Below are 26644 nucleotides of genomic sequence, written 5' to 3'. Positions count from 1 at the left end.
AAAAAAAACTAAGAGATGGAGATATTAGTTGACTGACTTACCATGGCAGTATCATTTCTGACTTACAATTTTAAAGAGTTAGAGATGAAAAGGGAGGGTCGAGAGGTAGAAGATGAGGGTAATTTCGTTACGGAAGGGAAGGGCAACATAGTTTACTAAAAGTAACGAGATCACGCTAATTATTTTTAGCAAAACATAAAAATAAAATCGTAATTTTCTCTTTTTAAAATGTTATAGAGCCAATATAAGTATGCATATGAGCCCACAGAAACGCGTTGTTACGTATCTATTTTTGATAGTGGAAGATAAGGCTGAAAAAGACTATAGAAGAGGGTTTTTTAAAGACTACGCCACAGGTGGGAGTAAAGCCAAATGGGAAGTAAAAGGATGGCGTTATTTCTGATTGTTTTCTTCTTCTACTTGTATTTATTAGCTTCTTCATTTCCACTTCACAAGCCCGCTATTGTTTCAGGTATTATTCTTCTCTTCTTTCGCTCCTCTGCAAAAAAATCATCCTCTTCTGTTACTGACAGCTTTTTGCTTCCAGTCTGTAATAATTCTTGCATGGCATACAATATATGCAAAATTTTCAATTCAACTATCCCTTATTCGATGTTAATGGATTTGAAACATACAGAGTCTGTTCTCAAATAACTCTGTGTTTGGTATAGATGAATTCATAACTTAAAATTCACTTATAGATAAATATGGGATTTGGTTTAATTAAGCTAAAATTGAATTTCATAAAAGTTGAGTACCATCCTCGTTTCTTCTTATAGATAATAATAAATAATTCACTTATAGGATAAATACCATCCTCCTTCTCCTTCTTCTTCTTCTTCTTCAGAGGCAAGGTTGCTTGAAGCTAAAAAGATTTAAACCTAGCTTCAAGCAAGCTCCACCAAGGATAGCTTGGTTTAAATCCTTTCATTTCCTAGCCTCTGAAAAAGAAGAACGAGGATGGTATTTAGCCTGCAAGTGAATTATCTATAGTTATAACTATAAATTAGTTCCAAAGCAAGAAACAGAATCTGATACTCCATAATGAAAATTTCCTAAAGAACTTTATTTGAAATTTCAGATAATAATTGCCATGGATTTGCCAATTCAATTCAACTATTTTGAAAGAAAGTTCAATTTATATCACTTAATTCTATGCAGTCTCTGATTTTGTTTGTGAATCAAGAGAAGCAAAGCAGTATTCTTAAGAAAATATTCTTAATGATACACTAAATTAATCAGAAATAAAACTTTGAACTTCCTAAGCCAACCCTTTCTTTCCATTTTAAAGATGCAAAGTTATTGTCTTCCACATACAAATGCTAAAAAAATTCCTTCATGCAAATTGTTTTCAAGGACAGAAGATTGGTCTTAATATACACTTTGGTCCTTTTCATTTAAGAATTAGAATCTTAATCTTAAGTTTTGTCACGGAATCAACACTTTAATCTTAGCTATGTATCAAAATTATGAATTCTTTTATCACACTTTAGTCCTTGTCATTTCAAATTAAATTGCACATTAATCTTTAAAACTAAAAAATCAATTTCTTTTCAATTCCCAAATCTTTTTTTTTTTCTTCTTTTTTGATTCATTGGGAGACTCAATGCGGTGAAATAACACTACGGACTATACAATAAGAGTAGTCATCCCTCTTCACTCACCAAATTGGTGAAAACGCTTCCGGATCTCTCACTCCTCACATACGTAAAAAGACCAAATTGGTAATTCTCTTTTTTTTTTTTTTTTTTTTTTTTTTTTGTTAATTAACCTTATTTTGTTGGTAAGAGTTAAATAATGATGATTTTTACCTCTACATTACAAGGAAAATAATATATCATAAACCAGTTGCTCAATTCATTCTGGTAAATCATTGTTTGCTATGCGAGGCTCACAATATTCAAAGACAGATTTTTTGCAGGAGCATAATTTCGGACCTGGAGGAAGACATGAAAATGAATTCAATGGAAGAAATGGTATAATACATGTTAGCAAATATGCGCATGGAAGTGGCGGTGGGGTGGGGGAGGCAGCAGCCATGAATGGCGGAGGGGCAAACGGTGGTGGATCAACTGGTGCAGCTGAAGGTGGGAATGGGAATGGTAATACACAAGGAGGCCAAGCAGTTATCCCTGTTATTGTAGCTGGTGCTGCTAATAATAATCGCCACCAGAGACACCGTGGGGCTGCTAGTTGCAACAAGAACTGCATAAGATTTCCTGCTATGATAGTGGCAGCTTCGGCCATTATTATTGTGCATTTATGTGTGGCATTTTGATGCAAAAATAGATTTCGAGTTTATGTTTGCTTCCTGCAACATATAGCACCTAGCAGTAAAGAAAGCTGTGGTGTACAATTAATATCTGTAGCTTGTGAATAGTAAGATATATGTAACGATTATGTACAATTAATATCTATAAATTACTATTTATTAAGGTTTGCAAGATTAAGGTTTGTTTGATAAGTAGTCTTAAATATACAATGCCAATGATCCTTTTTCCCCTTTGGTTTGGTGGGGAAAAGACCACAGGTTTTTGTCCATAATGGAATATAATGTAATGTAGATCAACTCATTTATAGTTTAATAGTGTTGTTAGTGATTGAGCATCTATCCTGTAATGAAATCCTTAGATAAACCTTGAGAACCACTCCCCTTTAGGAATTTCTAATGCACCCAAAATAATAATAATAAGAATAATAAAAGCAGATTATACCATTAGTTGCTATGACCTTGTTCATGGACCTGCAAATGATTTTCCTATAACATAATATAAATCCTATATCATCATTCAAATATAAATCTGCTATTTCCCAGGAGAAGTTGCATATTTTTCTTATATACTGAATGAAAATTAGATGATTCATTAATCTGAACCTAAAGTAAAGTTGTGGCTTAAAGCAAGAGAAAAGTTTGCTAGAAATGAGTAAGTTGCTCAAGTTTACGAGCCTGGAAAAATTTGCAGCGTCCTTTACCACTTGATTCTATTTCTTCACTTTTCCTCTTGGGCGTTGTGACACCAAAACTACTCAACTTCAACTGACGTTTGCCATTGTTACTGCCAGAACCATCTTCGTCTTTATCAGATTCCCTATTAAGATAATAAGATCAAAAACACAATTATGACCAAGAGAAGCTTCGCAAGTGCCATAATTTCTCATTATCATAAATCAGGGATGCAGCAAGGAAATAGAGCATCAATGAATTTTGCTTGCAACAGATTGTTTGTCATAAAAGGTAGTCCAGTTAGTATTGCAACCAAATAAAGCAGTTACATACACAAACATTAAGTTCAAGAGCTCCCATTAAAGAGCATTGTGATTACCACATGAGAGAGATAATGCATACTTACATTCACCTAATATTTATGTTTGTGCGTTAGCTATGAAGCACTGATGCTTCAATCTTGAAAAATACATATCCGTGTTGGGCGAACATGTTTTTGGGACTTTCTTGACGTGGCATGATATGACATGCGTCCGATAAACACATGCTATTTTTTGTAAGGATTGCAGTGTTGATGTATCCAACTTACCTCCCCCAAAAAACAATTCAAAATTCTATTTTCCCTTTAGAATTTTATATATATACTTAAAAAATATCCATACTGGCCCTCCAATTTTACTTTCATTTCTTTCCCCATCCCTCCAAATACTTTAAAATCTAGTTCTGCCCATGTGTCAGAGTCCTGTCTCTATATCCATGTCATTGCTTCGTCCCTCAGCATAGGATCTTTGACCCATGTGTCAGAGTCCCGTCTCTATGTCCATGTCATTGCTTCGTCTCTCAGCATAGGATCTTTGACAAACCTCCATTTGATTTCCAACAAAAGTAAGCATTAATGATATGTTTGGGAAAAGGAAGTAAAATAAGAGTGTAAAATGGCACTATTGATTTTCCTCCCAAAATGGAGTGAAAATGAGGCTAAAATGAGTGTAAAATAAATTTATTTTACACCCCCCTTCATATTTTCACCCAAACCAAACAAGAGAATCTGATAACCCTAAAAAATTTTCAACCCTATTTTACATCATCCATATTTTACACAATTATAAATTCGTCTCTTATTTGGTAAACATACTTATTAGGCCCTAATATACAGTTTCTTTAAACTATTTAGTCTTCCATCCAAAAAGGTGTCATTCAATTAAGTGAAAGAATAAATAGTAACTTAATAATAAATATAAGGCACTTTTTGGATAGATAGACTAAATACGTTAATGGAATTAAATCTCAGGAACTAATTATTGTAATTACAAACAAGAGGGACTAAATCAAGTAAATGCATGCAAAATGAACAATTTAATTTACCACCAAGTATATTTTTATCCGCAATAAGCCTCTTATCAGAATTTGCAAGCTCTCCTTCAAACGACGGAGTGCTGCTAGTCATAGCGGCTGCCATCTCTTAGCCTTCTACAACTCAAACAGCAAGTCATCCAGCTAAATTGCTCAAATCACAACGATTAGGCCATTGGAGCCCCTCTTAGATTCAAATCCTCCAACAATGGGTGGATTCAGCATGGAGCAGTCATCTCCCATTGAAGAGACTTGTAAATTTAATGGGAAAAAATATTTTTCTATATTTGATTCATCAATAGGGACACATATATATACACATACAAGATACTATAAACCTAATAGGAATCTAACTCCTAATAGAGTTCTATTTACAACTAATCCTTAACACTCCCCCTCAAGTTGGAGCATAGATATTAATCATGCCTAACTTGTTACAAAGATAGTCAACCCGGGGTCCGTTTAGAGCTTTTGTAAAGATATCCCCTAACTGTTCACTTGTTTTAACGTGTCCTGTAGAGATAACACCTTGTTGTATCTTTTCACGAATGAAATGACAATCAATCTCGACATGTTTTGTTCGTTCATGGAATACTGGATTTGATGCAATGTGAAGAGCAGCTTGATTATCACACCATAACTTTGCAGGCAAGGATGACTTGAAGCCAATTTCCTCTAACAACTGACGAATCCAAATTAATTCACAAGCAGATTGTGCCATAGCTCGATATTCTGATTCAGCACTCGATCGTGAGACTACATTTTGTTTCTTGCTCCCCCATGATATCAAGTTTCCACCTACAAAAACACAATATCCTGAAGTTGATCTTCTATCAACCTTCGAACCTGCCCAATCCGCATCTGAAAAACATTCAATGTTCAAATGCCTATGATTACTGTAAAGCAGGCCACGACCTGGATTATCTTTCAAGTAGCACAAAATCTGTCCTAAAGCTTCCCAATGGATAACAGTAGGAGAAGACATAAACTGGCTCAAGACGCTCACAGAGTAAGCAATATCTGGACGTGTTACGGTAACATAATTCAATTTGCTCACTAACCGTCTATACATCTCAGGATCATCAAATAGCTCACCACCAATTGAAAGTTGCAAATTTGGAGTCATTGGAGCACTGCATGGCTTGGCACCCAACTTTCCAGTTTCCTTCAGTAAGTCAAGGACATACTTCCTTTGAGATAAGAAGATGCCTCTCTTACACCTAGATACTTCAATACCCAAAAAATACTTCAACAATCCTAAGTCTTTTGTCTGGAACTGGGTCTGGAGAAATGACTTGAGTGATGTAATGCCGGCTGAATCACTCCCTGTAATAACAATGTCATCAACATAAACCACAAGTAGAATCAAACCAGTCTTAGTGCTTCTGAAAAATACAGAATTATCAGATGTACTCTTCTGCATGCCAAATTGATGTACCACATTGCAAAATCTACCAAACCAAGCTCGAGGACTCTGTTTCAGGCCATAAAGAGATTTTCGAAGTTTACACACTTTACCCGACTCCCCCTGAGCAACAAAGCCTGGTGGTTGCTCCATGTAAACTTCCTCCTGAAGATCCCCATGAAGAAAGGCATTCTTAACGTCCAGCTGATGCAAAGGCCAGTCAAAAGTAGCTGCTAATGAAATAAATAAACGAACAGAAGACAATTTGGCAATAGGAGAAAAAGTATCAGAATAATCCAGGCCATAGATCTGAGAATAGCCCTTTGCAACTAATCGAGCTTTGAGACGAGCAACAGTCCCATCAGGATTCACTTTAACGGTGAAAATCCACTTACAACCAATAGCTTTCTTACCTGCCGGAAGAGGCACAAGATCCCAAGTACCATTAGTATCTAAGGCAGCCATCTCCTCTTTCATTGCTGCACACCAACCAGGATGGGACAAAGCTTGGACAACAGTTTTAGGAATAGATACAGAGTCTAAGTTACTTACAAAACAACGAGATGAAGAAGAAAGATGATCATAACTAACAAAAGAGGAAATAGGGTAGGTACACTGGCGTTTACCTTTTCGAAGAGCAATAGGAAGGTCAAGGTCTGACTGGGGAGTGGATGGCACAGGCTCAGGTTGAGTGGAGAGAACCGGATCTTCTGTTGAAACGGCAGGTGGAGGAAGTGAGTCAAGAGTTCCTGGTCTCCTGGAATAAACCTGTTCAAAACGAGGGCGTGTAGATGTTGGTGCAGGAGCGGGAATAGGAGCAGCAGACGCTGGAGTAGGAGTAGGAGCAAGGTCAGGAATACGAGCAGGAGCAGGAGAGTTATGAACTTGCCGGATAGTATAGACTAAAAGGTCGTCATCCTCCCCCTCACTCTTATATATAGAAGAAGGAAAAAATGGAGTATTCTCAAAAAATGTGACATCTGCAGAAATAAGATAACGGTCAAGATCGGGAGAAAAACAACGATACCCTTTTTGACGCCGAGAATACCCAAGGAAAACACAACGAATGGACTTTGGATCTAATTTGGAAACCTGTGGACGAACATCACGAACAAAACAAGTACAACCAAAAATACGAGGTTCAATGGGGAATAGAAGTTTAGAAGGAAACAAGACATTATAAGGAATTGCACCATTAAGCACAGAAGAAGGCATGCGATTAATCAAAAAACATGCAGTCGAGATAGCATCAGCCCAAAAATGTTTAGGAACCTTCATTTGGAATAAAAGTGCCCTAGCAACCTCAAGAAGATGTCGATTCTTTCTTTGTGCAACCCCATTTTGAGAAGGAGTATCAACACAAGATGTTTGATGGAGAATACCATTTTGTGACATATAAGATTGGAAGGAAGTAGATAGATATTCTTTAGCATTATCACTGTGCAATATGCAAACAGAAGTATTAAATTGAGTTTTAATTTCAGTACAAAAAGAACAGAAAATAGAGAATATCTCAGAACGAGTTTTCATTAAAAATAACCAAGTAACACGAGAATAATCATCCACAAAAGTTACAAAATACCGAAAGCCAGTTGTAGAAATAACAGGACATAGACCCCAAACATCAGAATGAACTAACTCAAAAGGGGATGAAGCCTGTTTATTGACTCGAGGAATTAAAGGTAAACGATGATGTTTGGCAAATTGACAAGATTCACATTCTAAACTGGATAAAGACTGAAACTGCAGACACAACTTCTTGAAAGTAGACAATGACGGATGACCCAAACGACAATGAACCTCAAGAGGAGAGAGAGCACCAGCACAAGCCAGAGATAATGAAACGTGTTCATCCAGAAGATAAAGGCCACCAGACTCACGTCCTCTACCAATAATCCGCTTCGTCAAAAGATCCTGAAACACACAATATGTAGGATAAAATTTGACACAACAATTCAGCATACGAGTAATTTTGCTAACAGATAATAGATTAAATGAAAAACGAGGCAAACAAAAAACATAAGACAATGGAAGAGATGGAATGGGATTGGCGGTGCCAATACACTTGACAGGAGATGTGGACCCATCAGCTAAAGTAACATGACGATTAAATTGTTTAGGTTCTTTTAATGAGGATAAGAGACTAGGGTTACCTGTCATGTGATCGGTGCAACCAGAATCAATGACCCACTCGGATGATGTAGACATAAGACAGGAAGAAGGGGTACCTGAATTGGTAGCAGCAGCAATTGAGGAATCAGTAGACTTAGAGGAACGGTATCTAGAGAGCTCAGCATACTCCGCAGCAGAAATTGTTACATTGTTGTCATAAGAAGTAACTGTATAATCTTGATGTGCCATATTTACCCTTGGTGGCTTATTTATTAGTTTCTTGCAATACCGTTTAGTGTGACCAAGTTCATGACAATAATGGCAGATAAGAATGCTTGTCTCCCGAATGATTGGTCCATTACTGCGGTTATTTCCTCCTCTTCCTCTGTTTCCTGGCTGTCTAGCTACCTGATTACGACTCACAAGGGCACTATTATCAGAAGGGGAAGGTGTATGAGAACCTTCAGTACGTAGCAATCTAGCAAAAGTCTCCTGAAGAGAGGTAACATCACTGCCCGAAAGAACTTGTGATTTGGCAGTTTCAAACACTGGAGCAAGACCTGCAAGAAAACTCATCACAGCCATTTGTTCTCGCTGCGTCTGTTGAACCTTAACATCAGGACTAAAAGGCATTCAAACATTAAGTTCCTCGTAAATCTTCTTAAACTCCATGAAATAAGTTGTAAGGGGCTTATCTTGCTGGTCGGCCCTATAAAATCCCTTGCAGACTTCATACATACGAGACAGATTACCTTTTCCCGAGTACAAAAATTCAAGATAATCCATTAATTCTTTAACAAACTCACAATGATTAATTAACCCAACCACTTCACTGTCAATAGAGTTGCGAATGAGGAGAAACAACTTAGCATCTTCTCTTAGCCAACTTTGTCTATTGTCGCCAATTGGTGGATCATCAATTAGATGATCATCTTTTTCAACACTCCTTAAATAGATTCTAATTGTCTTACTCCAATCTAAATAATTAGTTCCTTTCAATCTATGTTCTGTGATTTTATTCATTGCTGGGATCAATTCAGTAATAAGAGCTTTAGAATCTGTGGGTGTAGTTTCCATTAATAAAATACCCTAACAGCAACCAAATAATAGCACGAACTCAACAGAACAGTAGCAATACCAAAAGGAACCAAAAGCCGCAAACAGCAGTAGCAAAAAACAAAGAAAGCGCCTACCAGATGCCGCCGGAACCGAAAACTAACCACTGGAAAAGAGTCTGGACGTCGAGTCGATCCTGGGAGACCAAATCCGATCACCGAAAACTGCCGGACGGGCCTCCACTCGCCGGCGCGTGAGCTGACGCCCGATTCTTCTGACGGCGCGTGAGACACACTCGCCGGTCTTCAGGTCACCGGATTTGGTGGAGACGCCGATCGGAGGTTACTCTTCCTCCCTTGGGTGGCGGTGAGATAAAAACAAAGGTCTAGATGGGTGACCTAGACTGATAGCGCGAAATAGAAGTGTCGCCGGTAGCTGGAAACGTTAACGCAGAAACGGAAGAAGGAAAAAAAAAAAAAAAAAAAAACTAACGAGCCAAAGGCTCTGATACCATGTAAATTTAATGGGAAAAAATATTTTTCTATATTTGATTCATCAATAGGGACACATATATATACACATACAAGATACTATAAACCTAATAGGAATCTAACTCCTAATAGAGTTCTATTTACAACTAATCCTTAACAAGACTCAACTAAGATTTTTGGGCTAGGGGAGAGTCAATTCACGTGCCAAGGAGTGATGTTGTCTATTCGCACAACCAGGATCTCATCACGGACCTGTTAACAATAGAATCTGATTTAAAAGCTAAAGCTTTTGCTTTACCATGATTCTTTCCTTGACCTATTGTCACTGAAAAATGAGAGTTCGTTAAAAGGGAGATCTAACCTTGGACTCATTAGAGAGAGCCTAGATCTCAATTTGGTTGAAAATAATTTTGCTCTCTTGTTTATTAAAAATTGCTCCTTAAGTGTTTGTATACTATAGTAATTAATTGACTATACTGTTATAAGATAGCTATAAATAACCATCAATTAGGAGACAAATTAGGCATCAATTAGGGAGCCAATTAAGGCTGTAATTGCCAGCCATAATTAGGAGACAATGGGCATCAATTAGGGCTGTAATTTAGGAATTTATTTCCAAATTTGTGGATACTTTAGTCTATTTAAACCCAATTAGCTTGGGGGATTGAACAAGCAAATTTCTATCAAAATTCTATTGAAATACAGCAAGTTTGTCATAGTATCAGAGCCTAGTTAGGCAATTTTAGAGCTGTTCTTTTATGAGTTTCAGCCTTGTTTTTTTTTTTTTAAGAACAAAGTGCAGATTCTGCTGTCTCTAATTCTGCAGTTTCTGTTTTTGCTTTCTTTGTTTAGTTCATATCTTTGATGAACTCTCGATCATAGAAATTCTGAATTTCTATTTGGAGGTTCTCTTCATTTGGAAGAGATTGTAGTGGGCATTTTTCTATCCTGCAACTTTCTGGCTGTAGGATTTGACAAACTTGCTGTATTTCAATAGAATTTTGATAGAAATTTGCTTGTTTATTCCCCCAAGCTAATTGGGTTTAAATAGACTGAAGTATCCACAAATTTGGGAATAAATTCCTAAATTACAGCCCTAATTGATGCCCATTATCTCCTAATTATGGCTGGCAATTACAACCTTAATTGGCTTCCTAATTGATGCCTAATTTATCTCCTAATTGATGGTTATTTACAGCTATCTTACAACAGTATAGTCAATTAATTACAAAAGTATACTAACATCCCCCCTCAAATTGATGTTGGGCGATCAAGAAGCAACAATTTACCAACGAGAAATTGATGACGTTGTCTTGTCATAGATTTCGTGAATACATCAGCAATTTGAAGAGCAGTGGAGACATATGGAAGAGAAATGACACCTGTATCTACAGCCTCTCGAATAGAATGACAGTCGACTTCGCTATATTTGGTACGTTCATGAAAAACTGGATTTGTAGCAATTTGTATGGCACTAGTGTTGCCAGCATGCAGAGGAGTAGAATGAGGCTGAGGAAATCCAATTTCAGTAAGTAACCTATGTAACCAAACAATCTCTGAGCAAGCAGCGGACATAGGCCGATATTCAGACTCAATAGAAGATTTTGAAACACGGTTTTGTTTCTTACTTTTCCAAGATATCAAAGAATCGCCAAGAAACATACACCAACCAGTTATAGAGCGTCGAGTGTCTGGACAACCGGCCCAATCAGCATCACTGTAAGCAACAAGGCATACGGGAGAGCCAGTAGGAAAGAATAAACCCCGAGAAGATGTGCCAAGAAGATAGCAAATGATTCGACGAACTGCCACCAGATGTAAATGACGCGAAGTACTCATGAATTGACTGACTTGCTGAACTGCAAAAGAAAAATCGGGTCGTGTAATAGTCAGATAATTCAAACTGCCAACTAATTGCCGATAAAGAGATGGATCAGGAAGAAGATCTCCGTTTTGACTATGATACTTGACGTTTAATTCCAAAGGAGTATCAACTGGGGATGAATCTTGAAGGCTTGCTAAAGTAATCAAATCTGTAGTATATTTTTGTTGATGCAAAAATATCCCAGACTAATCATAGTGAACTTCCAGCCCTAAGAAGTATGTAAGTGGACCAAGATGCTTCATATTAAAAGAAGTTTGAAGAGATTGTTGAAGATTGAGAATCGTTGATGTGTTAGTGCCAGTGATAATAATGTCATCTACATAAACAAGGAGTAGAACAAAACTTGCAGAACTCTTGTGAAGGAACAAAGAGGAGTCATATTTACTTTGCACAAAGGAAAACTGAAGGTAGACCGAAACTTGTCAAACCAAGCACGTGGAGCTTGTTTTAGTCCATACAAAGACCTTTTTTAACTTACACACATGTGTTGAAGATGAGGAAGTCAAACCTAGTGGAAGTGTCATATAAATATCTTCTTTAAGATCACCATCAAGAAAAGCATTTTTGACATCCATTTTGATGAAGAGGCCAACCCTGAGAAGCAACAACAGCAATAGTAGTACGGACGGTAGTCATTTTTGCAACTGGAGCAAAGGTCTCCTCATAGTCCACTCCGTACTTTTGCTTATTGCCAAGAGCAACCAATCGAGCTTTATACCGATCCAAAGTTCCATCAGAACGAAGCTTGACTGAATAAACCCATTTGCATCCAATGGGCTTAACATTTGGAGGGCAAGGAAGAATTTCCCATGTATATCTACTGTAATCATCAATAAATGTCACAAAGTACTTGTATTGAGCATGAGAAATAACAGGCATAATGCCCCAAACATCACTATAAATTATATCAAAACATTAAACAACACGACTACCATTAGAAGGAAAAGGAAGAGTTTTGCTTTTACCGAGTCTACATGTGGAACAATCAAAAGGAACCTTAGCAAGGAGTTCTTTATTGCCCAAGAAACCAGAATTTGATAAATGAAACAAAATAACAGGATTAGGATGACCTAAACGTCTATGCCATAGTTCACTCTTACTAATAACTATGGTAGAAAATAAAGAGATACGAGGAACGTAAAATAGTAGTGGAAATAGTCTCCCAACTTTAGGCCCCTTCGCGATTACTGTCTCCGATGCCTGATCCTGCACAAGACAACCATTAAGAGAGAAATGCACATCATAATTGTTATCTACTAACTGACCAACCGAAAGAAGCTTAGTTGGGAGCTTTGGAGATATAAAAACATTGTTGAAACATGGTCTAAGATCTCCAATCTCAGTAATAGGTATTGTACTACCATTTGCAATCTGAATTTCAGTTGAACCATGATATTTGCGAACATTGGTAAGCATGCTAGATGTGTTTGCCATATGATTTGAGACAGCAAAATCAACGAGCCAAAGTTGAGAGGGGGAGCTATTCTTACCTTGTAGTTCTAAGGCAGAGAAAGCTGAAATAATCATTTGTTGCACCATTTCTGGAGTAAGAATCACAGGTTCAACAGGTGTAGAGAGAGTTGCAGAAACTATTGGAGCAGCAAAATGAGTGAGATTATTTGGTGCAATTGGGGCAGCATTCGCTTTTCGGTTTTGAGGCCGTGTCGGACACTCCTTTATGACATGTCCTGACTGTTTGCAATAATTACAAAACTTCTTTCCACAATTGGCAGCAATATGGCCATAATTTTTGCAGCTATAACATTGAATTCTACTCATGTCTCGACCCTTTCCTCTTCCTTGGGCAACAAAACCAACCTTGACAGTATTTTCTTGTTGGAGAGAGTTTTGAATGAGAAGACATTCTTCGCAAAGTAATTCGCCAAAACAAATATCTAAAGAAGGTGAAGGAACACGACTCATTAAATTTGAGCAAAGTGTCTCAAATTTAGACCTCAACTTCATTAAGAATTAATCTCTTTTGCTTTGCTCATGAATTTCTTGAAGTATAGAGAGAGTTTCTGCAGGCACTTTGACATAAATAGTGTCAGTAAACTCTGCCCATAAATTCTAAAAACCAGAATAATAGTCCTGAATGGAAAGATTTCCTTGGGAATAATTAGCAATATCACTCTCCAATTGAAAACGTCTCGCAGCATTGTCTTGATTGTAGACCTTTTTTAAGTAATCCCACATGGCTTTTGCAGTTTTAGAAAACCTCAGATTAGGAGCAATAGGAGGGTCGACTGACCCAGAATCCATGTCATTACTCTTGCATCTCTAACTTTCCAATGAAGCAACTCCTTAGCATCTTTAGGAGCTGGATCACTTTCATCTATATGGCCCAACAGTTCTTTTCCTGTAACGAAGAGCTGGAACTAAAATTCTCATGAAGAGTAATTTTTTCCGGTGAAACGAACATGAAAACTCTCAACTGCGTTTGAAGTGACCATCTCAAATAGCACAACAAGACCAGAAATGCAAAATTAGCAATAACAAAACCAGGAGCAAGTCTACTAGAAGAAGCAGCAGACCCACCAAGATGAAAATCCTATAGCCAGAAAGTTGCAAGATAGAAAAATGTCCACCAGAATCTCTTCCAAATCAAGAGAACCTCCAAATAGAAATTCATAATTTCTATGATCGAGAGTTCATCAAAGATATGAACTAAACAAAGAAAGCAGAAACAGAAACTGCAGAATTAGAGACAGAATCTGCACTTTGTTCTTAAAAAAAAAAAAAACAAAGCTGAAACTCATAAAAGAATAGCTCTAAAATTGCCTAACTAGGCTCTGATACCATGACAAACTTGCTGTATTTCAATAGAATTTTGATAGAAATTTGCTTGTTTATTCCCCCACGCTAGTTGGGTTTAAATAGACTGAAGTATCCACAAATTTGGGAATAAATTCCTAAATTACAGCCCTAATTGATGCCCATTGTCTCCTAATTATGGCTGGCAATTACAGCCTTAATTGGATCCCTAATGGATGCCTAATTTGTCTCCTAATTGATGGTTCTTTACAGCTATCTTACAACAGTATAATCAATTAATTACAAGAGTATACTAACATGATTTTCATCTTGGTGGGTCTGCTGCTTCTTCTAGTAGACTTGCTCCTGATTTTGTTATTGCTAATTTTGCATTTCTAGTCTTGTTGTGCTATTTGAGATGGTCACTTCAAACGCAGTTGAGAGTTTTCATGTTCGTTTCACCGGAAAAAATTACTCTTCATAGGAATTTCAGTTCCAGCTTTGTGTTACAGGAAAAAAATTGTTGGGCCATATAGATGGAAGTGATCTAGCTCCTAAAAATGCTAAGGAGTTGCTTCATTGGAAAGTTAGAGATGCAAGAGTAATGACATGGATTCTGGGGTCAGTCGACCCTCTTATTGCTCCTAATCTGAGGTCTTCGAAAACTGCAAAAGTCATGTAGGATTACTTAAAAAAGGTCTACAATCAAGACAATGCTACAAGACGTTTTCAATTGGAGAGTGATATTGCTAATTATTCCCAAGGAAATATCTCCATTCAGGAATATTATTCTGGTTTTCAGAATTTATGGGCTGAGTTTACTGACAATATTTATGCTAAAGTGCCTGCAGAATCTCTCTCTATACTTCAAAAAATTCACAAGCAAAGCAAAAGAGATCAATTCTTAATGAAGTTGAGGTCTGAATTTGAGACACTTCGCTCAAATTTAATGATTCGCGTTCCTTCACCTTCTTTAGATATTTGTTTTAGCGAATTACTTTGCGAAGAACGTATTCTCATTCAAAACTCTCTCCAACAAGAAAATACTGTCAAGGTTGGTTTTGCTGCCCAAGGAAGAAGAAATGGTCGAGACATGAGTAGAATTCAATGTTATAACTGCAAAAATTATGGCCATGTTGCTGCCAATTGTGGAAAGAAGTTATGTAATTATTGCAAACAGTCAGGACATGTCATAAAGGAGTGTCCGACACGGCCTCAAAACCGAAAGCGAATGCTGCCCCAATTGCACCAAATAATCTCACTCATTTTGCTGCTCCAATAGTTTCTGCAACTCTCTCTACACCTGCTGAACCTCTACTTCTTACTCCAGAAATGGTGCAACAAATGATTATTTCAGCTTTCTCCGCCTTAGGACTACAAGGTAAGAATAGCTCCCCTTCTCAACTTTGGCTCGTTGGTTTTGCTGCCTCAAATCATATGGCAAACACATCTAGCATGCTTACCAATGTTCGCAAATATCATGGTTCAACTGAAATTCAGATTGCAAATGGTAGTACAATACCTATTGCTGAGATTGGAGATCTTAGACCATGTTTCAACAATGTTTTTATATCTCCAAAGCTCTCAACTAAGCTTCTTTCGGTTGGTCAGTTAGTAGATAACAATTATGATATGCATTTCTCTCGTAATGGTTGTCTTGTGTAGGATCAGGCATCGGGGACAGTGATCGCGAAGGGGCCTAAAGTTGGGAGACTATTTCCACTACTATTTTCCGTTCCTCGTATCTCTTCATTTTCTACTACAGTTATTAGTAAGAGTGAATTATGGCATAGACGTTTAGGTCATCCTAATCCTGTTATTTTGTCTCATTTATCAAATTCTGGTTTCTTGGGCAATAAAGAACTCCTTGCTAAGGTTCCTTTTGATTGTTCCACATGTAGACTCAGTAAAAGCAAAACTTCTTTCTTTTCCTTCTAATGGTAGTCGTGTTGTCCAATGTTTTCAAGACCGTTATTTCTCATGCTCAATACAAGTACTTCGTGATATTTATTGATGATTACAGTAGATATACATGGGTATACTTCCTTCGTTCTAAATCTGATGTATATTCTGTTTTCAAGACCTTTTTGGCCTATGTTGAGACTTAGTTTTCTACTTGTATTAAAGTATTACGATCTGATTCTGGGGGAGAATATATGTCTCATGAATTTCAGCATTTTCTTTGTGAGAAAGGGATTGTCTCACAACGTTCATGTCCTTATACACCACAACAAAATGGAGTTGCTGAGCGTAAAAATCGTTATCTTTTGGATGTAACCCAAACTTTGTTAATTGGATCTTCAGTTCCATCTAATTTTTGGGTTGAAGCCTTATCTACTGCAACTTATCTAATTATAGAATGTCTTCTCAGGTATTAAATCTTGACTCCCCATATTTTCGTCTGTATCATCAATATCCTAATTATCATGATTTACACACATTTGGTTGTGTTTGTTTTGTTCATCTACCTTCTCATGAACGTCATAAACTTTCAGCTCAATCTGTTAAATGTGCATTTATGGGTTATAATTCTTCTCAAAAGGGTTTTGTTTGCTATAATTCCACTTCTAACAAATTTCGTGTTTCTCAAAATGTCATTTTCTTTGAGCATCAATATTTCTTTCCTAATCTTGTTAAGTCTTCTTCTACTTCTCCCATTCTTCCAATTTTTGAGGATTTACCAATTGTTCCTAATCGATTTAAGCCAGGATTTGTGTATGAAAGACGTCAACCAACGGAGCCTCTTTCCGAGACTGATCCCTCATCTATGTTTGATTCTCCTGAATCTACTCTACGTCGATCTACTAGAGTATCTCGACCTCCAAGACCGTATGGTTTTTCTGAAAATCCTGCTGGATATTCTGCCACTTTATCTGATATTTTTATTCCATCTTGTTACTCACAAGCCTCCAAGAATGAATGTTGGCAAAAAGCCATGCAGGACGAACTTCAAGCTCTTCACGACAATCATACATGGGAAATTCTTCCTTGCCCTCCAAATGTTAATCCCATTGGATGCAAATGGGTTTATTCAGTCAAGCTTCGTTCTAATGGAACTTTGGATCGATATAAAGCTCGATTGGTTGCTCTTGGCAATAAGCAAAAGTACGGAGTGAACTATGAGGAGACCTTTGCTCCAGTTGCAAAAATGACTACCGTCCGTACTATTATTGCAGTTGCTGCTTCTCAGGGTTGGCCTCTTCATCAAATGGATGTCAAAAATGCTTTTCTTCGTGATCTTAAAGAAGATATTTATATGACACTTCCACTAAGTTTGACTTCCTCATCTTCAACACATGTGTGTAAGTTAAAAAGGTCATTGTATGGACTAAAACAAACTCCACGTGCCTGGCTTGACAAGTTTCGGTCTACCTTACTTTAGTTTTCCTTTGTGCAATGTAAATATGACTCCTCTTTGTTCCTTCACAAGAGTTATACTAGTTTTGTTCTACTCCTTGTTTATGTAGATGACATTATTATCACTAGCACTAACACATCAACAATCCTCAATCTTCAACAATCTCTTCAAACTTCTTTTAATATGAAGGATCTTAGTCCACTTACATATTTCTTAGGGCTGGAAGTTCACTATGATTGGTCTGGGATATTTTTGCATCAACAAAAATATACTACAGATTTGATTACTTTAGCAGGCCTTCGAGATTCATCCCCAGTTGATACTCCTTTGGAATTAAATGTCAGGTATCATAGTCAAAACGGAGATCTTCTTCCTGATCCATCTCTTTATCGGCAATTAGTTGGCAGTTTGAATTATCTGACTATTACACGGCCCGATATTTCTTTTGCAGTTCAGCAAGTCAATCAATTCATGAGAACTCCGCATCACTTACATCTAGTGGCAGTTCGTCGAATCATTCGCTATCTTCTTGGCACATCTTCTCAAGGTTTATTCTTTCCTACTGGCTCTCCCGTACGCCTTGTTGCTTACAGTGATGCTGATTGGGCCGGTTGTCCAGACACTCGACGCTCTATAACTGGTTGGTGTATGTTTCTTGGCGATTCTTTGATATCTTGGAAAAGTAAGAAATAACTACGTGTTTCAAAATCTTCTACTAAGTCTAAATATTGGGCTATGTCCGCTGCTTGCTTAGAGATTGTTTGGTTACGTGGGTTACTTGGTGAAATTGGATTCCCTTAGCCTCATTCTACTCCTCTGCATGCTAACAACACTAGTGCCATACAAATTGCTACAAATCCAGTTTTTCATGAACGTACCAAACATATCGAAGTCGACTGTCATTCTATTCGAGAGGCCGTAGATACGTGTGTCATTTCTCTTCCACATGTCTCCACTGCTCTTCAAATTGCTGATGTATTCACAAAATCTATGACAAGACAGCGTCATCAATTTTTCGTTGGCAAATTGATGCTTCTTGATCGCCCAACATCAATTTGAAGGGGGTTGTTAGTATACTATTGTAACTAATTGACTATACTGTTGTAAGATAGCTGTAAATAACCATCAATCAAGAGACAAATTAAGCATCAATTAGGGAGCCAATTAAGGCTGTAATTGCCAGCCATAATTAGGAGACAATGGGCATCAATTAGGGCTATAATTTAGAAATTTATTCCCAAATTTGTGGATACTTCAGTCTATTTAAACCCAATTAGCTTGGGGGAATGAACAAGCAAATTTCTATCAAAATTCTATTGAAATACAGCAAGTTTGTCATTAAGTAGAGATTGTAATTAAGAGGTCCTAAAAATGGGAAACTAGTAAATTGGAAAATTACTAAATAGAAAGACTACTAAATAAAACTTAGCAGTAAAACGGTTTAAATTAAGAAAACTGTTGTAATTGCATCTCTAACATTGCTCTCCTCCTAGAGAAGGAGCTTGTCCTCAAGCTTGAAAACTACTTCCAAGTTGGGTATGTTGCTTGCCCGTAATAGAGTGCAAAGAAATTTCTTGCTCCCCAGATTTTTTATTCTAGTTTGTAGGAGTTTGCTTCCAAGTATACTATTATCCTAAATAACATTTAACACTAGTGTCCAACAAAATATGGTTCATCACAGTTATAGCACAATCTCTGAGTCCGACGTTCAACCATTTTGGCCCAGCTGGATCACTTCACAGAAGAGAATGATCAATGCTTCTCCTATGTTTTGATAGAATGAGCTATAGAAGGTGTGAATCTCTGGCATGCCGATGTGGAAAAACCTATTGTCTTATTTTTGGCTTGCTCCAACTGTTGTTTCCTTTTCCAAAAGCCCTTGCCCAATTCATTGTAGTGACCAAATTGGGTGGATTCTGCATTTCAGCATCCAAACTCATGGTTTCTAATAACTAGGCTGGTCATTCTTGACTGTCTTGGCCCTTACAACAACACTTAGAATTGCCTTGGGTACTTCTCAACAGAACTTGTTTGTTTTCAATTGACTAATTCACCTAAAGGATTGCCATTTAAGGTCGACTAAAACGAAGATTCTAGTAGCTTTTGAAAACTTCGCACAAGATACCAGATTCTCTTTGCTCCAATGTACAATCCGCCTCTCTAAAGCATGTTTAACGTTGTCAATCATACCTTATCAACCTCTAGCATTTTTTTATTAAGGAAAAATTGCTCACCTATGAAGCCATCTTAATGGACCATGATACGCGTCATATGTAGGAAATGTCTAATTTGGTGTACTGCGTAGCTGTCCTGGCACCAACCCCTGTCTCAATCCTTTCCTCAACTTTGCTATTCTTGTTTTGTAAAGTCAAATTGTTGCTTGCCTTCTTAATCCCTTATTGATTTTTGTTTAATCTGCTAAGTTCCTGCATTTGCCAAATCATGTTCTACAGCTGGTTTTTAAGTCAAGATTCAACTTGGGACTCAAGCTTCATTCTGCATCTGTAGTTCTGTAGAAGAGATTTGATCTTGTGACGGTTGGCTCTAATGCCATGTCATTATATTCACACGACTAAAGATCTCAACAAGGGCCAGTTAACAGTAAAATCTGATTCAAAAGCTAAAGCTTTTGTTTACTGCGACTCTTTCCTTGACTTATTGTTACTAAAAATGTGAGCTCATTAAAAGGAGGGCGCTCTAAAGGTGATATTCCACATTCTTTTTTTTTTTTTTCCCCTCTCAATCTTTAATTCCAATTGAACCTTGTATATGTAACACTTGCTTTGTCTATGATGTTCACCCTCAAGTTACCAAACTTGATCCCAAATCTCTTAAGTGTCTTTTTTAGGGTATTCTCGGCTTAAAGGGGTTACAAGTGTTTTTCTCCTACTCTTAATAAGTACCTTGTGTCTGCAAATGTTACTTTTTTTTTTTTAGACTACTCATTTCTTTTCTAGTTCTCCAATTTATGATAGTCAGGGAGGAAGATGACCTTTTCTACAATGCTAGTCATGCTAATCCACCTATGTCATGTATTCCTGCGTTGATTCCTGTGCTGCTGCACCAGTTCAGCTACCACCTCCTATTGTTCATGCCTATTCAAGCAGATATGAGAATACAGACTCATGCCCTCTACCAGCTACTTCGTCGTCAGATCTAGTTTCCACTACTCCTGATCCTATATCAATATTACTTTTCTTCATAGTGACCTATAAGAAGAAGTCTATATGGAGCATCCTCCTGGTTTTGTGCTCAGGGGAAGTTTGGTAAGGTGTGCAAGCTTAGAAAATCATTTTATGGTTTGAAGCAAAGTCATTGGACTTGGCTTGGAAAAATTGAATATTTAAATTTTTTTTTTTTTTTTAATTTCAGAGGGGGGGGGGGGGGCATTGCCCCCTTTGGCCCACTGTTGGGTCCGTCCTTGGTGATAGTACAAGAATCTCATCTCTTAAAACTTTTCTGCAAACCCAGTTCCAAACAAAAAATTTAGGTTTGTTGAAGTATTCCTTGGGTATTGAAGTTTCAAGGAGTAAGAAGGGTATTTTCTTAAAATTAAGTGCTAAGTTTTGTAATGCACCAATGACTCCAAATATGCAACTAAAAACAATTGATGGTCAATTGTTTTCAGATCTTGAGATGTATAGAAGATTAGTGTGAAAATTGAACTACCTAACAGTGACTCATCCTGATATAGCTACTCTGTTACTGTAGCAAGTCAATTTATGTCCTCTACAACTATTGTGCTCTGGGAAGCCCTGGGCCAAATTTTGTGTTACTTAAAATGAGCTCCAAAGCGCAGTTTATTGTATAGTAATCATGGGCATTCTAATATTGAATGTTTTATAGATGTATATTGGGCAGGTTCTAAGATAGACAAGAGAACGACTATAGAATATTTTGTTTTGTTGGAGAAAATTTAAGATTCTGGTGTAGTAAGAAGCAAAATGTAGTCCCTCGATCTAGCATTGAATCAAAGTATAGAGCTATGGCGCAATCTATATATCAAATCATATGGATATGTTAGTTGTAAAATGAAGTTGGTCTTAAGACTTCTCTTTCTGAGAATTGTGGTGTGACAACCAAGCCGCTCTCCATATTGCTTCTAATCATGTTTTTCAAGAACAAAACAAACATATTAATTGATTATCACTTTGTTCATGAAAAGATTTAAGAAGAGATCATCTCAACAGGACGTGTTAAGACTGGAGAACAGTTAGCAAATATTTTCACAAAAGCATTGAATGGGGCACAGGTTGACTACATTTGTAACAAGTTGGGCATGATTGATATCTATGCTCCAACTTGAAGGGGAGAGTTAAGAAAAGTCAATATGGGATTATGCATATAGCATTATAGAGAATTTCTTCACCAAATGACATTGAAAAATATGAGCTCATTAAAAGGGAGCTCTAACCTTAGGCTCGTTAAAAGGGCTCTCTAACCTTAAACTTTTTAGAGAGAGTCTACACCTCAATTTAATTGAAAATAATATAATTTTTTTATAAAATTGCTCGTTAGATAAAGAATACAGCGTTTAGTCTCAATATCAAAAATAGGAACATAATTAAGACCTCTTAGAAATAGGAAACTACTAAATATAAAGACAACTTCTTAATAATAGAACTTCTAAATTAAGAAAACTGCCATGGTTGCATCTCTAACAGATGCCTATTTTACAGCTCATGCTCCAACCTGACCTGCATAAATCTGACCTTAGGGGTCCAAGAAATCAAATTTTGACAGTAAAAAAAGAATTACAAACACAAACAAGAAAAACAAATAACTTAAATTCACAAGCTTCAACGACCTATATCCTGAACATATAGTCTAGGTAGACAGCTGAAAGCAAAAAAAGTCCGCAATAGAAACAGCATTCAGCGTCTGAACATCTAACAACATTAATCAATGAAGCAGCAAGATAATGAAAAGTAAAATATAAAGAAAAAAAAAAGGTGTTTTCTCAGAAAGACAAGTACACTTGAAGACATTACCCAATTAGATTGACTTCAAGTAATGAAATTAATTATAGTTGTTATTAAATGCAGTTTGATCTCTTCAAACCACCTGATGTCAGAAATTAATTTTGTTAAAACTACTTTTACAACTATTGCTTGGCAAAAAATGGGCAAAATAGGTATGAATAGGATCCGCCATGGCAGAGACTTTTATTGAAGATAATAGTGAAAAACTTGACAGCCCTATGATAACCATTCCTTCCTCAGAATTAACTTTGTTCTAGTGATGAAAACCAATATATCATTAAAATGTTTAGATGTTTATGAATATTATAATATTTCACATGCTTCAACCAAAAACGTGATGGTACTCTTTAGAGTATGTCCAAGTGCCACCATACTTCAAATCAAACATAGACATAAAAGAAATGGACAAGGATGCCAATAAAAAAATCATATGCACTTGTACTAAAATCACGATGGAGGTTGAGAATGGACTAACCACAAGACTTCAACACCATCTTTGAAATAGGAATTGCATGTACCCCAACTGAAGCGCACCACTGTTGGAAATCCAAATACCTGGTGTTTATGTTGTTCCAACCAAGCCTTCGTTTCGGGATCTAAAACCAGATTCCATTCTAGAACATGACCATTTGAAATTAATGGCAGAAGATAATGCATAATATCAAGAATCTATTCTAACCTCCAGGATAACCAGAACCAAAATTCCTGTTGATCCCTTCAGCAGTTTCATCAAGCACCCATTCTCGTAAAGCTCGGTCTCTAGTGACCTGCTTTATTAAATGAATATAATCATTTGACAAGAATAACAAAAACAAAGATGATAAGAACAAATGATAATTTATTACCTTTGCAACTATGCTTGCTCCACTTACAACTGGATAAAGGCTATCAGCCTTCTTTGCAACAACAAATTTGATGGAAGGAAATCTTTCAGATAGTTTTACTCTATACTTCTCAGCATCCCCCACTGTATCCACATAAACCTGTAACACATTCGTGTGCAGCTACATTCATTTATACTACGACATTACTTAACAATAGATATGTACATGGATCTCAAGGAAACAAAGAAACTAATTCATACAGTTGGTCATAACTAGTTTAAGATTCAGGTTTAGATGAGTAGAGTTGAGACTCTGGCATCATCTGATCATACTGATATGACCCAAAAAGAAATGGCAATAAGTTGCCTGATTCTCCTCTTGTGATAAGATAGTCATATTATAAGGTATTTGTCGTTTGTTTTGCTTCATGTCGAACCACAATGTAACAAAAAATCTACTGCGTGCAATAAAAGAAGCAATGTTGACATCTTCTGTCCCTAGTTTGAATCTCATGAAATTCAATGGACCACTAAATCGTGTCTTCCTAAATTAAGGTTCAAACATAAAAGTAAAGTTACAAAAGGGCCCAAATTGATAGAAAACCTAAAACATAACTTTTCAACACATTTATAAAGATTTTATGTAAATTCATCAAATCACAATGAAGAAAAGACCAAAGTTATGTCTGAATTCATTTTCAATAATAAAATTGATAATTAATTAAATAAATTAATTGTGGATCCACTATCAATAATATATATTTATTTGTTGAACAACATACAGTTGGATAAAATGGAGATTTATCATCTGTTTCACTGCTTGTATAAGTAAAACCAGCACTTTCCACCACACAGGAAATACTCGCTTCAAGGATAAAGCACCTCGTTTAAATATATCTTCATTTGTTTCCTTCTACATTCCAAAGCTACAGGTTTCAAAAGGCTATAGCAAACACTAATACATATATAAACAATTGGCCCCTTGTTTGATGCTGCAAAGATATTTTTGGCAATCTGATGTAGATATTACTTTTCATAAAGAGGCATTTGAATCTTATGCATAAGCTGTGACTTCTTCTAGATCATCTTTTATTTGCAAATTATTGCATTACGCAGTGAATAGGTTAACATCTAATTTTGAATGTGGCATTTATTTACCATGTTCAAAACAAAGAATAATATCAAATATTCTGATTCTAAGGATCAAGCGCCTTATTTGAGAAATGACCACACATTACTCTAAAGCTCATATCTCATAAATCATAAATAGACTAACCTCAGTCAGAAGAACTCCCGTGTTTAACACCCTAGTGACAAGGCCAATTGCAGAGTCATGCGAAATCTCATTTAAGTTTATCTTATTCCTATCAAGTAAAAAAAGATCAAACCATAGGAAAGCTACAGAAGTGCAAGTTGGAAAAAAAAAATGCAATCACATCAGCTAATAACCTTTTTAGCATCTTAGCTGAGAGCTCCTTTGGATCAATGATGTCAACAGCCCATCCAATTGATTCATTAGCCTTTAAATTTTCAAATAACTCTTCCCTCTTCTCTTCTTTTAGAGTCTTGGAGTCTGCCGGCAATCAAACAGAAAGTGGTAATATCAATTGAAAAATGAAAAAAAAAAAAAAAAAAAAAAAAAAAAAGAAATAGGAAAATACCAAAACTTCTCAAAGGAGGCAAGCACCTTGTAAATTTTTATTGCTGATAAACTTGAGATTTCAAAGTAAGGTGGCAAATAGCCAAAGCTTCTTAGACACGCTACTTCAAAATGATGGCATATCCTATCAGTTTGATTTTTTTTTATTTGTCATCTTCCGTATCCAAACTCACACTTAACTTTATATTATAAACAAGCAAGTGAATGTTTAATGGGTATTTATACATCCAACACTTAGAAGAGATGGGGAAAGAGAGCAAGTTATAAACATGGTTGATGACTGCTCATCAAATAAATAGTTAAACAAAAAAAAAAAATAGTAATAAACAGATGGTCCAAAGCAAAGGTTGATGAGAGTATCCTCAATTTAAATGGAGCATATATTAGGAACTGGTTTTCCAAAAGATAAGAGCAACATTAAATCCTAAAATTCATTTCGTCTAATAATTATTCCCTGTATTGACTTATTTTTCTTTTAACTGCACACAAAATTCTTCAATTGTACTCTTCTTTGGCTCAAGAATAGAGCACATATAAGATTTTTATTTCTCCTATTTATCTAAAATCCAAAACCAAGCATATAAAATTTTATAATGTTATCCAATTTCAGTTTTTCAATTTATCTTCCTCTCTCTGAGCAATTGAGCCAAATGTGTTCTGTTAATCAATTAAAATCTACAGATGAAAGGCTCCTTATTGGGCTGTCTTTTACCGTCAGAGGCAAAATAATACCACAATTATGCTTTCCATAAGTAAATAATTTTTAAAAAATAAAAAGAGTTCAGTTAATCAATCAATTACACTCAGAAACTGCCCAATATATTGAAAAGAAATGATAAAATTGTCTAATTTACATTCTACACTTTCAGAGCTTTCAAGAGAAAACTGTAAAAGGACTATAAATTTTTCTAAGAAAGAAAAAGAAAATGCAGACCATTAGTGCATAGAACAAAACCCACTGCAGAACTTAATCTCAAAAGCAAATAAAATAATCATAATAATAGAAAGGCAAAATCAAACCTGCAAAGTTCAAGGTAGAAAGAATCTTGCCATATGAACGAGCACAGTACAAGCATCCGTAAACCATAGGTCCTGAAACCAATAATTAACATCAAAAACAAAACTATAGTCAAAATTAGGACAAAGAGATATGAAAAAGAAAAGGGAAATTGAAGTGTTTAATACCAAGAACAGGACCACGGCCAGCTTCATCGATTCCCATAATGCAGGGCGTCGACGCCCATTTAGGGAGAGTCGATTGAGGTTCAGATCCCATTGTGCAAAACCCACGCTAAGCCTCTTCCTATGGCGTTTTGATTCCCGCCAGAAATGACCTACTCAAGCTGGGACTAAGAGGCAAGAACCTAACCGGTTTTTGTTTTGTTTCGGCGATTATTAGTGCCCTTTCGACGTGGCGCTCGGGCTACAAGTTCAAATCAAACTTCAATTTTGAAATAGAGTAACTTCTAACTTTGGATGCCATGATCAATTTTTTATTTAATTTTACATAAATAAGAAAAAAAAAGTCCAATTTTTTTTTTAAATAAAATAATAATTTTTATTGATAAAATTATAACAGTTATACTATTATTAAGATAAATTTTATTATTTTGTTAATATCAATATTAAAATTATACAAAGTTAGGGCAATAATAGTACAAAAATTGATTTTTGAATACGTTGCATTGAGCATCCAAATTCAGGAAGCTTAATATCAAATAATGCTTAATTTATTACAGTTATGTACAATTTGTTCAAATCAACCTAAATTTCCGATTCTAATTTTGATTGTAATTTATTACTGTATTTATCATTATCCAC

The 26644-nt window shown here is 36.2% G+C and overlaps 2 protein-coding genes and 1 pseudogene across 4 annotated transcripts; 1 reads left to right on the top strand and 2 right to left on the bottom strand.

Moving 5' to 3' along the window:
- The first annotated feature begins 108 nt into the window (after nucleotides 1-108).
- LOC105628878 (uncharacterized) lies at nucleotides 109-2444 on the top strand. Its single transcript, XM_012210357.4, has 2 exons — nucleotides 109-472; nucleotides 1911-2444. Exons 1-2 carry the CDS (start codon nucleotides 373-375, stop codon nucleotides 2276-2278), a joined length of 468 nt encoding a protein of 155 aa, XP_012065747.1. The 5' UTR covers nucleotides 109-372; the 3' UTR covers nucleotides 2279-2444.
- On the bottom strand, nucleotides 1908-26247 carry LOC105628877 (Polynucleotidyl transferase, ribonuclease H-like superfamily protein). 3 transcript variants are annotated; one of them, XM_012210356.4, is made up of 8 exons: nucleotides 26009-26244; nucleotides 25844-25915; nucleotides 24613-24736; nucleotides 24440-24527; nucleotides 23186-23323; nucleotides 23020-23107; nucleotides 22816-22936; nucleotides 1908-3089 (listed from the first exon to the last, which is right to left on the bottom strand). In XM_012210356.4, exons 1-8 carry the CDS (start codon nucleotides 26097-26099, stop codon nucleotides 2915-2917), a joined length of 897 nt encoding a protein of 298 aa, XP_012065746.1. In that variant the 5' UTR covers nucleotides 26100-26244; the 3' UTR covers nucleotides 1908-2914. The 3 variants fall into 3 exon arrangements, with proteins under 3 accessions (XP_012065746.1, XP_089578637.1, XP_089578638.1); XM_089722511.1 differs by lacking the exon at nucleotides 1908-3089 and adding an exon at nucleotides 3351-3807 and having other exon boundaries at nucleotides 26009-26247; XM_089722512.1 differs by lacking the exon at nucleotides 1908-3089 and adding an exon at nucleotides 7196-7616 and having other exon boundaries at nucleotides 26009-26246.
- Nucleotides 7635-9349, bottom strand: LOC149495676 (uncharacterized; annotated as a pseudogene).
- Nucleotides 26248-26644: the final 397 nt, after the last annotated feature.

Source organism: Jatropha curcas, chromosome 6, assembly GCF_041381405.1.
Source record: "Jatropha curcas cultivar XTBG-Jc1 chromosome 6, XTBG_Jcur_1.0, whole genome shotgun sequence".
Lineage (NCBI taxonomy): Eukaryota > Viridiplantae > Streptophyta > Magnoliopsida > Malpighiales > Euphorbiaceae > Jatropha > Jatropha curcas.
Note: the sequence above shows the minus strand (reverse complement) of the source record. Positions and strands in the feature narration are given on the sequence as shown.

Coding starts and splice junctions, on each gene's coding strand:
- LOC105628878 (XM_012210357.4), top strand. CDS start 373: ATGGGAAGTAAAAGGATGGCGTTATTTCTGATTGTTTTCTTCTTCTAC. Junction 473..1,910: donor CAAGCCCGCTATTGTTTCAG/GTATTATTCTTC, acceptor ATTCAAAGACAG/ATTTTTTGCAGGAGCATAAT.
- LOC105628877 (XM_012210356.4), bottom strand. CDS start 26,099: ATGGGATCTGAACCTCAATCGACTCTCCCTAAATGGGCGTCGACGCCC. Junction 24,737..25,843: donor TTCTACCTTGAACTTTGCAG/GTTTGATTTTGC, acceptor GATTGCCGGCAG/ACTCCAAGACTCTAAAAGAA. Junction 22,937..23,019: donor TGGTTCTGGTTATCCTGGAG/GTTAGAATAGAT, acceptor ATCTGGTTTTAG/ATCCCGAAACGAAGGCTTGG.